This window comes from Micropterus dolomieu, linkage group LG11 (assembly GCF_021292245.1).
Source record: "Micropterus dolomieu isolate WLL.071019.BEF.003 ecotype Adirondacks linkage group LG11, ASM2129224v1, whole genome shotgun sequence".
Taxonomy (NCBI): Eukaryota; Metazoa; Chordata; class Actinopteri; order Centrarchiformes; family Centrarchidae; genus Micropterus; species Micropterus dolomieu.
This window is the reverse complement of record NC_060160.1, coordinates 6,069,637-6,086,958: the sequence shown is the minus strand read 5'-3', so window position 1 is coordinate 6,086,958 and position 17,322 is coordinate 6,069,637. Positions and strand designations below refer to the sequence as shown.

General features: G+C 37.9%; 2 protein-coding genes across 3 annotated transcripts; both read left to right on the top strand.

Moving 5' to 3' along the window:
- The first annotated feature begins 302 nt into the window (after positions 1–302).
- Positions 303–3,911, top strand: kcnk3b (potassium channel, subfamily K, member 3b). The gene is made up of 2 exons (XM_046062218.1): positions 303–585; positions 2,804–3,911. Exons 1-2 carry the CDS (start codon positions 303–305, stop codon positions 3,694–3,696), a joined length of 1,176 nt encoding a protein of 391 aa, XP_045918174.1. The 3' UTR covers positions 3,697–3,911.
- Positions 3,912–11,292: 7,381 nt separating this feature from the next.
- marc1 (mitochondrial amidoxime reducing component 1) lies at positions 11,293–16,345 on the top strand. 2 transcript variants are annotated; one of them, XM_046062217.1, is made up of 7 exons: positions 11,293–11,609; positions 13,099–13,269; positions 13,421–13,583; positions 13,785–13,925; positions 14,250–14,311; positions 14,542–14,613; positions 15,840–16,345. In XM_046062217.1, the coding sequence occupies exons 1-7, from the start codon at positions 11,359–11,361 to the stop codon at positions 15,964–15,966; spliced, it is 987 nt and encodes a 328-aa protein (XP_045918173.1). In that variant the 5' UTR covers positions 11,293–11,358; the 3' UTR covers positions 15,967–16,345. The 2 variants fall into 2 exon arrangements, with proteins under 2 accessions (XP_045918173.1, XP_045918172.1); XM_046062216.1 differs by having other exon boundaries at positions 11,298–11,609; positions 13,782–13,925.
- The last annotated feature ends 977 nt before the right edge of the window (positions 16,346–17,322 follow it).

The window sequence follows — 17,322 nt, the reverse complement described above, 5'->3', positions numbered from 1 at the left end:
CCGCGCGCAAAAGCTTCCGGAAAATTAAGCGCTTGATTTGATTATTCCAAGAAACCGCCTCTGACAGTCTGTGGGATTGCCCTGTGTTTCTTTTATGCAGAATCTAAATATAAATTGGTGACAAATAGTCCAAATACAGTAGCAACCCAACTGTGATGTGGGGGTGGTGCTGAGAGAACAGCTCCGTCTCCAAAGTTCCCCCCCCTCCCCTCCTCTGTTGGATCCGGAATCCGCCAGGAGAAGGTCGCAGAGAGTCTCAGCTCCCACCTGCATTTGGATGATTTTTTTTTGTCTTTATTATCATGAAGAGACAAAACGCCAGGACTCTCGCCCTCATCATCAGCATCCTCACCTACCTGGTGGTCGGAGCGGCCGTCTTCGAGACCCTGGAGTCCAAACAGGAGAAGAGTCACAAGAGGAAGCTCGATGCAAGGAAGTACGAACTCATGCGCAAATACAACTTGACCAAAGAGAACTTCGAGGAGCTGGAGCACGTCGTGTTACAGCTCAAACCTCACAAAGCAGGGGTCCAGTGGAAATTTGCTGGGTCCTTCTACTTCGCAATCACTGTGATTACGACAATAGGTGAGCAGCAGTTACTTCATTAACACATTAAAAGGGTGTATGTGAAACAGTTTCATTGAAAGATGCTGTGTTCGTGGCTGTAGCCAGGATTTAAGGAGGATCCCTTTCCCTTTCTGTGCCACCAGGTGTTCTTTGACAGGTTTCTCAAAGTATTTACTTCTAACCATCTATATGAGAACTTATTCTGTTTGCTGCACGGTATAATTTTTTTTTACCAATTTCTCAAGCTGTGCCACTGTTTTCTAACCTAAACAACATGTCTCTTTGCTCAATTTGTACAAATTAAACCATATGTAAAGAGTTTTACTATCACTTATATTTGTCTACACCGATCAGCCATAACTTTATGACAGGTGGATTATCTCCTTATCATGGCACCTGTCAGTGGAAAGGTGTTCGACAGCAAGTGAACATTTTGTCCTTAAAGTTTATGAGTGTTAGAAGCAGGAAAATGGACAAGCCATGTAAGGATTTGAGCAACTTTGACAAGGGCCAAACTGTGATGACTAGATGACTGAGTCAGAGCATCTCAGAGGTGGTCCAAGGAAGGAAAAGCTGTGAACCTTTGACAGGGTCACGGGCGGCCAAGGCCAGAGTTGATGCTGGTTTTGATAGAAGGGTCTCAGAACACACAGTTCATACACAGGAGTCCATGCCTCAATGGGTCAGGGCTGTTTTGGCAGCAAAAGGGAGACCTACATTATGACAAGCAGGTGGTCATAATGTAATGGCTGATCGGTGTATATTAACAATAAACATATATTGGTTTAAATGAGGAATTAAATGAATAAAAAAGCCTTCTTAAAAAATTATGAAAGGTCATTTCCTTTACACCAGTGGTGGAAGAAGTGCTTAGATATGTGAGTAAAAGTGGCATATAACCCTGAAAAGTTCAACTCTTATGTTCAAAACAAACTGAAAGAACCAAAAGTAAAAGTATTATGTGGAATGACCCATTTCAGAATACTATATATTAATGTATTATCATTTTTGCTGCAGTGATGTGTACATAACTTTAATTTTGCAGCTGGTAAGGATGGGGCTAATTTTATTTTAATTTATACACTGCTAGCTTGTGAATTTCCCCCCTTATTGTAAATTTATAATATTAAATCATATTTTATTTGCTTGTTATATTTGTATAATTAATCTGAAAGTAACTGAAGTCATCAAATAAATGTAGTGGAATAAAAAGTACAATACTTGCCTCAAAAATGTAGTAGAGAAGCAGAAAATGGAAATACTTAAGTAAAGTACCTCAAAATTGTACTTAAGTACAGTACTCCCTCTTTGATAGATCGTCTTCTCTTTGTGTATATTCTATATTAATACGTATACTTTTTATACAAAATACACAATATCTGTTTTATGTTGCTTGTGTGTAACTCATTGTTTTTGATGGCTTTACTTATCAGGACACCTTTCAAAAAATACAATATACAATATTTATTGCTCACTGAGGCTTTCCAGGTGAAATAAAGTTGAATAAATTATTGAATAAAATACAATTTTGGTGGGAAAAAAACTAAACTCCTTCATTTCTTTTTGCTTGGAATACTGAGACAACAAATATGTCAGAATCAGTGTCAAAAACACCACCAGGTGTAATTTTTGTGTAGTTATAAAATGGGAACACTTGTTCAAGTTGCTAAAACCCCCACATTACCGAAACAACATGTTTACACATGTCTTCTGTCCTGGCTCATCTGTCATTGTGATTAATTAGGTGGAGAAAGTGTTATTTTCAGTGTTTACAGCATCTCACCTGACAACAATGTCTGAGTTATAAATAAATGGCTGATATCTGTCATTTTGAGACAATCAACATCGGTCAATAGCTGCACTCATGAAGCACCATTACTGTGCAGTGTTATTGTGATTCTGCAGAGAATAATGCAGTGGAACGACGTCACTTCTGACAAACTGTCCTCTGCGCTCACTTAAACACCAGTCATGTTCAACTTTTCCTTCTATATCATTAATTAATAAAATGTCCATCTAAAACAACATGTTAGTCGCTAAGATAACACTTATATTAGAATGTACTCTGCATGGAGTAATGGAATTATACATGACTTTTCTTTGTTTTGATATCAGCATTATATATCGACCATCGGCTGCCATACTTTCTAAATATTGGCATCTGCCATTGACAAAGCAGTCGACCACTAATGTGCACAATGTCTAAGGTGTAAAACTGTCATGTCTTCTTATTCAGGTTACGGCCATGCAGCGCCCAGCTCCGACTCAGGGAAAGTGTTCTGCATGTTCTACGCCCTCCTGGGGATCCCGCTCACCCTAGTCATGTTCCAAAGCCTGGGTGAGCGGATCAACACGTTCGTCAGGTACCTGCTGCACCAAGCCAAGAAGTGCCTGGGAATGCGTCAGACTGAGGTCTCCATGGCAAACATGGTGACGGTGGGCTTCTTCTCTTGCATGAGCACCCTGTGCGTGGGGGCTGTGGCATTCTCCCACTGTGAGGGATGGAGCTTCCTCCACGCCTTTTACTACTGTTTCATTACGCTCACCACTATCGGGTTTGGAGACTATGTGGCACTGCAGAGGGACGACGCCCTGCAGAATGACCCACGGTATGTGGCTTTCTGCTTTGTCTACATCCTGATGGGCCTGACGGTGATCGGAGCGTTCCTAAACCTGGTGGTGCTTCGCTTCTTGACCATGAACACTGAGGACGAGCGGAGGGATGCCAAACAGAGGGCCTTGATGTCTGTCAGTAAACCCAGAGGAGAGGTGGCTTGCCTAATACCAATATCAGCCTCAACCTCTTCCACACCTGTAGCAGACGGCACTACAAAGGCTAAAGATTTAAAAGGTGTCTACACTGAGGTGCTGCATTTTCAGACTATATGCTCCTGCTTGTGGTACCGGAGCAAGGAGAAGCTACAGGGCTCCATACCCACTATGATGCCTCAAGAGCTGACGTTCTCTGATCCCTACTTGCAGCAGAACAGTAACTGCCCTCACTACATGGAGCCTGGTTCGACAGGCTGCGTTTGCAGTCCACGTCAGTGTTCGAGCATAAGCTCCATAACAACGGGCCTACACATTCTCTCTCCGTTCAGGGTGTTTAAGAGACGCAGCTCCGTCTAGCCTTTCAATACAGCAGATTTCAGTACAGCACAATGCATCTATGCTGCCACGTGGACAACAGATACTTGGCAGTCCTCACAGAAAAGACATGACTGCAAGTAGATGTTTGTGGTGCTATAATCACAGTAAACCAACAGTAGGGCACACAAAAGGGAAAAGTACTATAAAAAGCAAAGTCTTACTCAAATATGTATTTGAGAAAGCACAGCATGCAATGTTTTGACTTGAGGTCTTATCCTGTGCAGGAAGTCATCTGGGTCCCTATACTTGAACACATGAACACGCTGCAGTACATGTGGTGTACAGTGTACACAGTGCTGGTGCTGCAGAAGGAAAGGAGGTTCAGGTCGAGTCAATTGAGCAATGGCACAATAAAATAACTGAAACCTCTTAGACAACAGCTCTGCAGTAAATTCCAGTTTTGTGTTGTTTATATTTTTTGTGTTTATCAATAATCTCAGAGGTGCTGATTCAGCTCAGGGGGGTATGTCTTAAAGTTGTCGTTTGTAGTGTTGTTTTCCTGTGTTAGGAGTTTATCTTGATGATTTTGTTAGACATTTCCCATCCTATTATCTGTGACTGATGTAGCACCAATTGAGACAACTTTCGGGCCTCATATAGGTTGCCTTGTGTTGCCCTAAAAACATATCCAAACAAATCGTGATTGTCAGAATTTTATTAAAGCTGGCACACACTGATGACTCGATATGACTCATTCCCTGTGTAGCTGCGTCTGTTGTTGTGATTTTCCGTGCTCTCTGCCCAAATTGCTGGTGCATCAGTCACAAACCCTGCAAAATTATGTAACGTCGCAAGTGGAGAAGTTCAAAAAATCACGATGACATATCCCAAACACTGTAAAACTGCATTAGGAAAGAAGTACAGTAATCTCAAGTAGATACTCACCAACACTGACTGAAACACACTTCACTGGATTTGTTTAACAACACTACAACGCACTGTGTTAAAAATGACCATTGGGTTAGGGGTCAACAACTCTGACATTCTCATCAATAACTGAACATGATTTGCTTTACCAGCCTGGTATTCACTGCAGGGTTACTGTATTGAAAGGTGTTTCCGTTACTTTGTCCACCCCTGTTGCTGATGTTTGGTTTCATTTGTTTGGCACTGCTGGGTCCAGAAGTCAGTCCAGAGCAGCTGCTGGTCTGCTTCATGGTATTTACAATGTGATGCTTCAGGAACCAGAGAAGGTACACACCAAGGTACTTGTGAAGTACAATTGTTGCACTATGAAAGGAATAATTCAACATTTTGGGAAATTCTTTTCACTGACTTGCAGAGAGTTAGATGAGAAGAGCAATACCACTGCCAAGTCTGAACGCTAAATATGACTTAAACAAGAAGATTGATACTACTCTGACTTCATATGATAAATATGTAACTTGTGAGCTTGTTACCTGGAGCCAGCTAGCACCTAGCCTGGCTTTAACATGTTATGTCTTGTGTAAAAATGACAAAGGTTTAACACACTTTCATAGGTTTAAGATGAGATTCAGGTCACTTGTGAGCATAAGAGAAGCTGGGAGGCAGATGTTTTAACTTTGGATGGAGCCAAGCTATTTGTTTCGCCCTGCTTCCAGTCTTTATGCTAAGCTAGGCTAACCTAGCTTCCTGACTCCAGCTCCATAATTAACACACAGACATAAGAGAGCTATCAGTATTTTAATCTAACTCGGCAAGAAAACAAACGTTAGAATTATATAATTATCATTTTAAAGCTAACTGTCAATGATCATGATTATCTATCAAAGTGTTTGCTATGTGAATGTACTATATTTCTCTCCACTCTGCTCTTCTGACCTGAAGGACCATGAGGTTTCATTGAAGTCACTTCAGCTATTCACATATAAAGTGTGCAGAGCCGTCCAAATCACGTCTGGATCAATCTGTAGATGCAAACTATTTTTAACAGCAGTTTGGAGTGGCAGATGGGAGGGGGTTTCTGTGTTTGTACAATGGATAATAAGCTAGTTGTCAATCACAGACAAGAATGCCACAAGAGACTTAGTCTCTCTGATTGATGGAAAAGGAGAAAAAAAATCCACCCTCAGATACTATTCCTTGTATTTCTGGGACTATTTTAGGATTTAGTGGTGTATTTTTTTCTGTAGGAGACATGATGTGACGTCACTTTAAGTTTATTTCTGGCAGCTGCAAATGAGTTTTGGGGATTTGATATATTTTTAATCTACAATTCAAAAATCATACGGTGAGACATCCATCATAGATGATGCAGAGAAACACCAGCAGTAGCCTTTTGTAGATCACACAAGTCTCACATTTTCTTCACTGGAAAACCTTTCACTATGTTATCACTTTGTCCACCACTTGCAACCAACAGTTAGGGACAGCAATATTTTTACCTGTTCGCTTGGGTTGGTGAAAGGCATTATTGGAAATGTAGGAAATATCACTCTTGAAATAAATCAAACATCACAGATCGTTGATATTCTGAATATCTCAAGGTGCATTTTTTTACTTTTTACTTTTTACTTTCTGGCATATATTGTTTTGCCTTGTTGGGTGAAAATACCACCCATGCAACACACAATGGACGTAAAAATGAGTACCCAAAATTGCTTGCAAATACTATATTGATCCAGGTGGGTGTCTTTTGAGAAACTGGTCTTATCTAGGTTAGGGAAATAGACTTTTTGTGATGGACTGTAACGTACAGAAATGCATAAGTACTATTTGCCCATGATAATGAAAGAAAAGGGATGTTTATGACGCTTCCTGCTTTTGACTTGCTTTTAACATTAAGTGACACAGAAAACAGCCTTCTGTATATTTAATGCAAGTACTGTATTAGTTTTAAAATAGCACTACATCATGTTACACTAGCATAAACAGGCTGTTCTGTTTTTTGCTTGGAAAATAAAATGTTTTTTTAAAAAGATGACTGGGAGCAAGTAGTACTTGAACACACAACTAGTACTTGAAATAATTGTAAGAACATTATTTATCTTGCCAAGGGGTGTGTGTACAGTTGAGACTATTACAAGATAAATCATGCACATCACATCTAGTTAAAAACAATGTTGTACAATTTTAAGTATAGAAAAGAACATCCACAGAAAACATTAAAAACATGGATATTTTATCCAAAAACTCAGTTTTTGAGTTTTACTGTTGTTTCACTGACTGTCCTGATAATTAGATAACAACCTTAAATTAATTATAATTTACAGAGAAATTTTACAACATAAATTTCTGTATACAGTACACTGCTAAGTACTGCTAAGTAAGAACTAAGATGTAGTCGTGAGATCTCCATCTCCATGCTGTTTCTCAACATGTTATGTGTGAGAAAAGCCTGCTGAATGTATAGAAATGAATGTTTGGTCCAGATGGTTTCCCCCTGGGAATTCTGACTGAAGTCCAGTTCCGGACAACCTACAGCATTTTAGTCACGAGCAGAAAGTATGGTGTTGTATCATTGTGTCATCATTTGTGGCAGTATGTATATTTGTTTTATCCAACTCATCATCATGTAGTACAGCAAACAGTGGGTAGACAAAATAACAGAAACACTTCAAATTAAAGCAGTAAATACTGTTGTGGAAAATGTTTTAATGTTGTGTTTTTAATTAGGCCACCAGAGTGCCCCTAACATTTGGTTTTATTGAAATTACCAGAGGCATTGATTCAATTAATTTATTTGGTCCAAATATCCAAATCATGTCCTAAACAATTTCAATACTTTTCCTGGAAAAAACTATTTTGTTCTAATTATAGACTAAATGCAAAGTGCTACCCTTCCACTTAATTAATTTCAATTCATTTTCTAGTGTAACCTAAAGCATTTTAGTCAGTGCACAGATAAACATGCATAAATGTTACATTTGTCTACCAGTAAACATACAGTTAAAGATAAATTAAGTATAAACATTTACAATATTAAATACATAATGAATCAAGACTTACTTGGGTTTAAATTTGAGCTTTTCTCACAAGAATTTTTTTTTCTCCATAACTGCACCATATTAAAAAGTACTTTCCATGAAACTTTCTATGGACCCATAAAATACTGTATTGTTTGTATATGTATATGTCTTCTATGCTTTACAATGGATTTACATGTTCTTGAATACCAATTAGCAATATGTGTGGGCTTTGTTTTAATGAGGTCTTAAATCACCGCATTTTTTATGAGTGAGTTTCAGAGGTCCGAAGACCACGGCCCGTATTTATCAAGCTTCTCAGAATTACTCATAAGAACACTGCTAAGAACTGACTTCAGAGTAAAAAAAATCTTGGCTCAAAGATGTGCTTAAAAGTAAGTTATCAAGCATCTTAAGAGTCAGTCTTGATTCACGACACTGTGCCGCAAACAGGATTTTGGATGACGACATAGGCAAGGACCAATCACTGAATAGATTTCCCTATTCAAGAAGACAAATTCACTTTCAATGGTGAAATTCCTAAGAGGAGTGCATTCAACACACATTTGACAATAAAGAATTTTTCAAGAGAATAATTATCTCTTGTCTCCTATTAGGTGTCACCCGATGGCACAAAGTTCCTTTCAAACAGCTGCTTCAGGTCACTTTTATTCAATATCTGCACGTCAAGGGCAGACCCATGCCAAACTACAACATTTTGGAAGGTACCACATCCAAAAGTCAGCATCAACACACAAGCTGTGTTGATACTGTGGTACCTCTTCCTGTTCACATAAACATTCTACTTTACACTGGGAGCAATCATCTTTTTATGAGTGCCATCATCAACTCCTGGGAACGCCGGCTATTGCACGAATTGTGTTTGCTTCCGTTGGATTATGCGGGGTGTTCTTGGGAAGTCGATGAAATGCATGGTTGGTTGATTTCTGTGCACTTGTGTTTATGCGTGTATGTGGAGTCTGTTGCTTTCTGTGGAATAACTTCACCAACTAGTTATTAAAGACCAGCTAGTCTTCCAGTCCAGAAGAATAAAATACTGTATGCAGACGTTATGCTCCATATCAGGGGTTCCCAAGCATTTTGAAACCACTGCTCTATATGGAGCTGATATGAACGCAGTTTATCAATGACGCAGGGAAGAGCATCAATAAAGTCAATGATGAGCCCAAGATCAGGAAATAAAAAAATAAAAAATCTATTCTTATGAAGCTATAAATGCATAAAAACATACATTAAATTGTTGTGTGTACCAAGAATAGAATTATAAAATAAAAGTCTCAGTTGCTGAGAATAGAGCAATTAGCACTGTATCTCGTTATCAAAATGTGCCTGCAACATCAAACCAGCTTGTAAATGCTGGCCTTGTGCCTGTGAATCTGCCATCAGCCATTAGATGTGCACAGAAAAGCAACAGAAGGAGTATCCATTTGACAAATCCCTGTATTGACCCCCTGTGGCTGGAGCATCTGCTGTTTTCTACTTTGGCCATAGACCTGAGTATCTATGTCAAAGACAAAAATAGTTCCACTGAGAAGGTCAACTATGGCATTACGTCACTTGGTTTCTTCTCTGTTTTTTGAAAAATGGGCAGGTTAAAACTGAAGGTGTCTGTCACATATTTATGCCAATTGGAACTGAGTGTTAAAGTGTACTTGTGTATTTGTTTTGTGTACAGAGAATTTACATGTTTTATCCTTTCAACATCTATATTTGATAGATTTTACTAAATTATGAAAAAAAAATTTCCATCTAGACAGGTAGAAATAAAGGCCAGAGCAGTAAGATCTTCATTCATCACATCTATATTTAAAGTTTTACAGTCTTACAGTCTTCATCAGCCATGCTAGGTTTTAGCGTGTAAGCATACACACATACAAGTTAAACCTTTGACCAGATGATGGCACTAGATTTCTTTAAGCGATTTAACTGTAACACAGGCACTTGCAAAGGTTAATAGTTCAGTGTGTAACTTTTTGTGTCATCTAGTGTTTTTTCTTGTAAATTGCAACCTATGGCTCAGTCACCATTCACCCCTTCCTTTGCAAGGGTGTAGGAGAAGCTACGGTGGCCGACACGCGGTGTTGGCTCTTATGCTAAATAATACATTTAGTCTTCCATTTGTCCAAATTTCACTTCTCTTCTTACTTTCGATAAACCAGACAACTACAACTACTACTTCATCTTCTTGTTGTTTGCACATATTCAACGTAGTGACAAAAAAAAAAAGCGCTCTGTGAAGCAGTTTGCTACTGTGGCGGCGTAACATGGCGACTTGCGTGTAAGGGGACCTGCGGTGTATGTAGATAGAAATGGAAATAAAAACATAACAATTCATTATGTAAGGTCTTTATTCATCACTAAAAACACAGAAAATGTATAGGCCTATTATATTGTGTTTCTGTCAATAGATCCTTCTAAATATTACACACTGGACCTTTACTAGTAATGCTTAAATTAAAAATAATCAAAGTGAGCCCCAAATGGGGCCCTAAAAAGGCTTGGTCTGGCCCTGGGGTTACTGGGCCATGAACTGTGTCAGCAGAGTCAATCACAGGTGGCCTTTGAGAAAGGTCTGCTTGCCCTCAAAACAGGACAAAATTAAATCAACATTGTCAACAATATTGGGATAATGCTACAAAAGGATGACACCTACCCCCATACCAGGCAAAAAGGAAAATTAAAGCACAGTATAAAAAGTACATTAGAGTGTGGTGACAGTGCGGGTGAAGAAAATGGCTGTTGGTTTATGAGAGCTACTGGACTAATTTCACATTTTTAAAAAAAGGACATTGAGGAAGCATGGGTGTGTATCTTATAATACATATTATCTTATAAGATGATAGATGATGCAAATTTCTCTAAATTATGTCACTTCTGGAATGTATCATTATTTTACAAGGGTTTTTTGGTGAGAGTACTGAAATCAGGGGACAAAGATAAATTGATGTATATGTTTTTTTTAAATAATATATATTAAGCCTATACCAAAAACACAGTTTAACAATAACATTGTACTTCAAACCATATTTAAATGTGAAAATTGTAACATTTTGCCTACATTTACAATTAGAATTTACAATTTATATTTTACAATTAGAAACCCTGTTGAAATAGAACAATCATAGCGAGGGAAAGGCCAAAAACACTCACCCAGCAAAAAATGTAATTTTAATTGTTTAAAATAAGTTTTAATTGGATTTAATTTGATGTTATACTGAAGAAAGAAGACATAGTAAGGTTATATTTTAAAATAATAATATTTATTTGTTGTTATAGTAATTTAATGAATATTTCTTGGGGACACAAAATACACAGATTCCACGGAATGACCCTTATAATAGGCTACATGTATCTAGTATGTATTATACAGTATAATACATGTAAGTAGTATGTATTATATATTATGAGGGGGATCCAGAGGGATACCAACTGCCTTAAATCCTCAAAGTAGCCTAACGTTAGAAGAAAAACAGCTCAGTTTGGTTAGTTCAGTTATCATAGCCTGAGTTTAGCTGACCTTTAGTATGGGCTCACAACATTTGTTTCATATTTTGTAAATTGTTTCTTTAATTTTGGGTGGTGAAGAATAATAAAAAAAAACAATCCGGTTTGAAAAGCAGTCTATCAAACCATGAAGCCCCGGGCCGAGTTGCTGTTGATCGACCGTCATTGAACGTTACAAAAGGAGCTTCCTGTGAAGTTCAATGTCCAAGAAAGTCGATTCTGTTCCAAAATGGACCTGTGGCAGCTGGCTGCAGACGCGTTGGCCCACAATAAGAAAGCCGCTCTTCTGATCGGCGGAGCTGGCGTTGCCGTTTTGGGACTTGGTCTTGGTTATAAATACCTGCGAAAGCCAGAAAAAGTTGTTCGTGTAGGCGTAGTGTCGCAGCTTTTCATTCACCCTCTCAAGTCTGGCAAAGCGCTGTCTTTGGCTCTCGCAGAATGCCAGAAATTCGGCTTTAAGTTTGGAGATCTGCAGGATCGGTAAGTGTTGAGCACAAAAGACTAAAGTTTGCCTCGTTCAGAGCGCGAGTGATCACTTTTAAGATGTTTCCTGACCCGTTCAGACAAAAACAATCGATGCAACTACATTCAGTGGTCACACAATCTTGATTTACCAACACTGGTTATTATTGAGCACACCTTCCACCTTCCTTACAGTTTTCGTTAGGTTTCTTAACTTGAATATTTTAAATTTGTGCTACTTTATGCTGCTATTGTTGGTACTTCTTACTCCACAACATAGATTTTGCAGCTATTTGATTTTACATACAAACCATGTGATCAACTTGTAAAATATGATGCATAATTGTAAATTGAAGGCGTCCATACACACACAGGTGTTTGTTGTGGCTTGTTAGACCTGAGGGGAGGTCTAATCAGGCAAATAAAGATTATAACAAAGTCAAAATTATCCTCCACCTTAACTGTTATCTTAAAATGCAAATGTAGCTTAAAATAGCCTATTTGATATGGAGCCCCAGATGATAACATATTTAGCAGAAAGGCTACATAATTTAACACTCTAAAAGGGATCATTCTGCTTAATTTATATTTTTACTGTTGAATCTTTAAGTTACCAAAGCCTTTCTGGGAGTCTTGACAAATGCAGGACTACTTAAGTAAAGAATCTGAATAATTATTCCGGCACTATTAGTTCTGCCATGAAAACAAAAAAGACGAAATATAAGGAATTACAAAATAAAAATACTGATGTTAGGTCAAATATTAAGTGACAAAATGATGAGATACTGCATCTAATCTCATCATTTTGAGTAACTAAAGCATACATTTGTGTTTAAATGGTTATATTTTCTCATAAGTGAGACTCTGTATCATACATAGTTGAAAAATAAGCAGACACATTTACAACTTTGTTTGCTTTGAATGCACATTGTCTAGTGGGTTAAGAGCCATTTTGCTTCCCTCTAGGTGTTCATCTAGTTTATTTCACTCAGGGACACAAAATTGCACAAATAAAAGCAATTTCCTTTTGCTTAGATTAAACTCACTGGCTTAATCTGGGTTTCTTCACTGTGGCTCAATATTAAGCTTGAAGCTATGAAGACTTGAAGCGGGTTTATGATCTTGCATGCTTTTTTAGAGGAAATTTCCATTTTAATAATTCAATTGTCCAAACACTGATAACACAGATATACAGGAGGGGGAAATGGCTGGACTTCATAAAAATTGCTAGTGCAGTTGTTTTTTTTTTACAGAAATGTGTTGTCTATGATTCCAACTGTAGATACATTTCTAACCAGTGAATAAAAATAAGTTGTTATATCTGGGATTTATCAATGAGTAGTAGTAGTACCCATTTCAACATGTGTCATTAATCCTGTCTTTGTCTTTGTTTCAAATCTGTGAGAGCTCAGTGTGCAGGTTTGGTGCCTGGACATTGGAATTAAACCAGGATGGCAAATGGCGCAGATGATGGAAAAAAACACGGTTCTGTTTGTTTTGATTGCAGGCACTGGATGGTGGTCACAGAAGACGGTCACATGGTGACAGGCAGACAGGAGCCTCGTTTGGTGTTGGTGTCTCTGACATGCGAGGGAGGTCATGTTTGTCTGAACGGCCCAGACATGGAGGAGCTGCGATTCCCCATCAGACAGTCTGACAAACCCGTCATCGACTGCAGGTTTTACATCAGATTTTAATTTTGGCAGCACAATTTGCTCTTATTCGCTAAGATCTGCTAATTTTGGCATTTCGTTAATTTGATTTTTGTCTGCATTTTCAAGTTTTGTTTCAATTCTGTTTATAGATTTCTTGTTGTTTCTGTGCTGCAGAGTGTTTGGAGCTGACATTCAGGGACGGGATTGTGGCGACGAAGCATCGCGCTGGCTCACTCGTTATTTGGGGGCTGAGAAAACCTTTCGCTTGGTGCACTTTGAACCCCAGATGAAGGCTAGGAGGCCGGCAGAGAGCGAGCCTCTTTTCCCAAAATATGAGGTAAATTGCCCAGATTTTATGGCTTCATCTGTTTACCTCCACTTAAGACAAATAATTTTATTTTTAAAATCAAAACCAGGTTTGTCTTTTTTGGTTTAGTTTTAGCTATTCAGTGTCAAATTAGTGCAAGAAACAACTTGTTATATAGAGAAAGACAGGATTAGTGATTGTATTAGTGGTGGTTAACCATTTATCCAGCAGGTGGCCTACCCAGATTATGGACCTGTGATGCTGCTGTCCGAGTCCTCTGTCAAGGATCTCAGCAGCAAGTTAGAGAATGATGTCACGGCGGAGCGCTTCCGCCCAAACATTGTCATAAGTGACTGTGAAGCATTCGATGAGGTGTGTTCAGCTTTTTTTTTTTTTTTTTCTGGTTTTCTTTTCCCTGCTGATTCCTCTGTTTGGCTACAAGATTAAAAACATAAACAAAGAAGTATATATCAGGCAGCCATGTAAAGATTAGATTTGATCAACAAAAGGCCTTAGAAATAAGAGATCCTAGTATGTGTCTCTACGCTACAGCCCGTGAGGTTTTCATTTTCCCTCCTGTTTGGAAAAATGATCATTTGGTACTTTTCTTCTGACTAATACCTCGCCCTTTTCAGCGTGAGCAGCGTGGACTAATTTTATCCCCAACTGAAAAAACCAACTGCTTTGGCTTTTCAGGATACATGGGAAGAGATCCAGATTGGCAGCGTGAGACTGCAGCGTGTAATGTCATGTGGACGGTAACACACTTGATTCTTCACACAGATTTTAATCAGAGACAGAATCACTTCATTTATAAACAACAGTAAATCCGAAGCTGCAGTGCTGGGGTTGGGGGGTTCATTCCCTGGATACACATTAAATTTGCCACTGATTGTGCATTTCTGTGTCTGTTTGATGTTCAAATGCATCAGTTTGTCTTCCTAAACAGGGTGGATGCAAACTCACCTGTAACTTTTGTTGTTTCCAGATGTATTTTTACCACAGTTGACCCTGAAACGGGTATTATCACCCGAAAAGAGCCTCTGGAAACACTGAAAAGGTAAAGTTTGAAACAAGAAGTAGAAGAGATTGACAGGGGACTAAATTCAGAAAGCTCAGCCACTTATAACACAACAGAGTGATGACCAACAAAGTCATTTCAGTTCAACTGAACTAGGCTGAAAGTTTTTTTTCTTTAAATTACATTCAGCTTGAAAGTCATAGCTCAGTAGTAAAAGCTTCTTACAAGGCTTGAATATCTTCATATAAGTGAAGACATGTAGCTTCTGTACTCCACCAATTTACCCTTACTAACATTGTCTGTCTCTTGATGGACGGCTGGGGAAAAAAGTACTGAAGCAGCAGATTTTTTTTCTCCCTTTAGTCTTCTTTCTTGTCAGAAACTGGCGCCTACATTACCCACAATGCCACTCAACTACTGACAGTTCTGTCAGAGATTCAGATTTGTCAATGCGTGTAGGTGTGTTATGTTAGTAGCGGATAATGTAGCCTCAAGCAGAGATACTTCCACACCTACAGGTTTTTATTTTTATTTAAACTTGTTGTCTTAGACCCGAACCAACAATGACTCAATTAGAGCTGCATCTGGAACCACAAAGGGCTTTATGCAGCTTTTGTTCTCATTGCTGTAGTATTCCCCAAGACCTAAAAACAGACTTTAATGTGTAAGATCGGTGGAGTTCCCCTTTAATGTAACAGTATCTAAGAGACTTGATGGAGATCATTTTATAAGAACCGTGATTTTGGATTTACCTAAATGTATATAGCTTATTATTCTTCTTGCACTCGTATTCAGCCAGAGGACATATCTAACCAAAATGCAACATGAGTCAAAACAGCTTGTGTGTTATTTTAAGAAAATATCACCATCAGCAGCATCCAACTTCTGTCAAAAAAAAGACTAATTATTTCTTGCATGCAAATGTTGGATAGACAAAAAACCCTCTCCAATTCAAAGATAAAAATTAGGCTACTTTTATGACAATTAGGCATATTAAATGCTTTTTAATGTCAGTAAAATCTGGCAACCCTGGTGTTAATAAGAGTTGGTGTGATTTTATTTTTATTTTTTTTTACAGATTCATTTGTAGCTTCATTGAGTTATGTGTTATTTTGATGTATCTGATAAATGTTGGTGTGTTTTTCTAACTTATCTATAACTAATGACAGTTTACATTCGGGGGGGTTTTGTGGTTAATATAAATGTGATTTCTATCATGTCATAGATGAAAAGTTTCATTTTAAGAACTGGAAAAATTTTCACAGCTATCGTCTGTGCAAACCATCTGAGAAGCACATCTACAAAGCGTCTCCGTTGTTTGGACAGCTGCACACTGTGAAGAAGCCGGGAATCCTGCAGGTTGGCGATGTGGTGTACAAGATCAGCCGCTGAATGAGGGAGTCAGAGAAGGAAGAACATGCCGACAAACATATGGTCATTTTTTTTTTCTAAAGCAGGAAGAATTCTTTGTTATCAGCAGTGTCACTTTATAATCACTGAACTTAAATAGATATAGTACTACACATGAATAATAAAGGTATAGTACACTAAAATGTATTATTATTGATTGAAGATAACATGCAAATAATAAAAATGCAAGTAATCAACAGTTTTTTTTATTGTGGTGGATTGTATAAATTCTATGTCAGATGGGTTGTTAAACAATAATTGTGCTTGTATTAAAAAGAATTCCAAGCAACTGCACATTGAGTTCACCCGATAATTAAATTCTGAAAGTACATGCTGCTATTAAAGAGAGAAATGAAAACTGCATAATGTCTTTTTTATATAATACTATAATAATTATTCCTGGAGTAAACGACGCAGAGACACTCTGCTGGGAACAACAGTCTCTGGTATTAAAACATTTGAGACAAATAAACTTTACTTCCATCTACTACTTTTAATATTTTAGTGTTATTCACATCAAGGCATGTTTTCCTTAATATTTCAAATAAGAAAAAGCCTCATTTGAAATGGATTGGTAGCACTGAATGACAATCAAAAAGACTAAATGAAATTCTATTTCTAATTCTAGATCATGTAACAACAATGAAAAATTTGGCATTTTGGGAATTAATGGATTGTACTTGAAATTCATGTTGTGAATTTTTAAAACCAATACTCTGCATCACCTGTCATGGTAAATATTTTCCAGCCTCCCTGTTTGTCATGTACTTGACGCTTTTAGTAAAACCTACAAACTCGTGCCGTCAGTGGGTCATTGACGCTTGAACAGGACAAAAGCTGAAGCATCTGATGGAAACTAAGATGAAACTTGTGACTTTTCAGTTAATCTGCACTCTGTGCTTATCCGGTCGTCATCTTAGACCAGTAAGTGAATAAGGAATTATTCCTAGTAACTTAAACATTTCTTAGAGCGCTATGAGTGTGAACATCTTAAACATTGGAGGTCCAGTGAGACCCAGTTTTAGTTACATACAGGAGAAGGAAGATATTTCTGGATATTCCTATATAAATTTACCCTATATTGCTACTGATGTAAAAGATTTCCGTTAATTTCAGCTTTTAAATGAGATTTAAACAACCAATAGATCTGTGCATTGCAGCACTGACAGTTGCTTGAATTGTTAACTAAAAGTGGAAATTGTATACATTGCTGCCCATGTCCTTGAACTGACAAGAATTTTCTACAGTACAAAAACACTCCTTTACCTCTGCTTAAAAAACAGTATCTTTTTTCTTTATCTTGTGAAAAATAATTTTTTTTTTTTTCAAATGTGACTT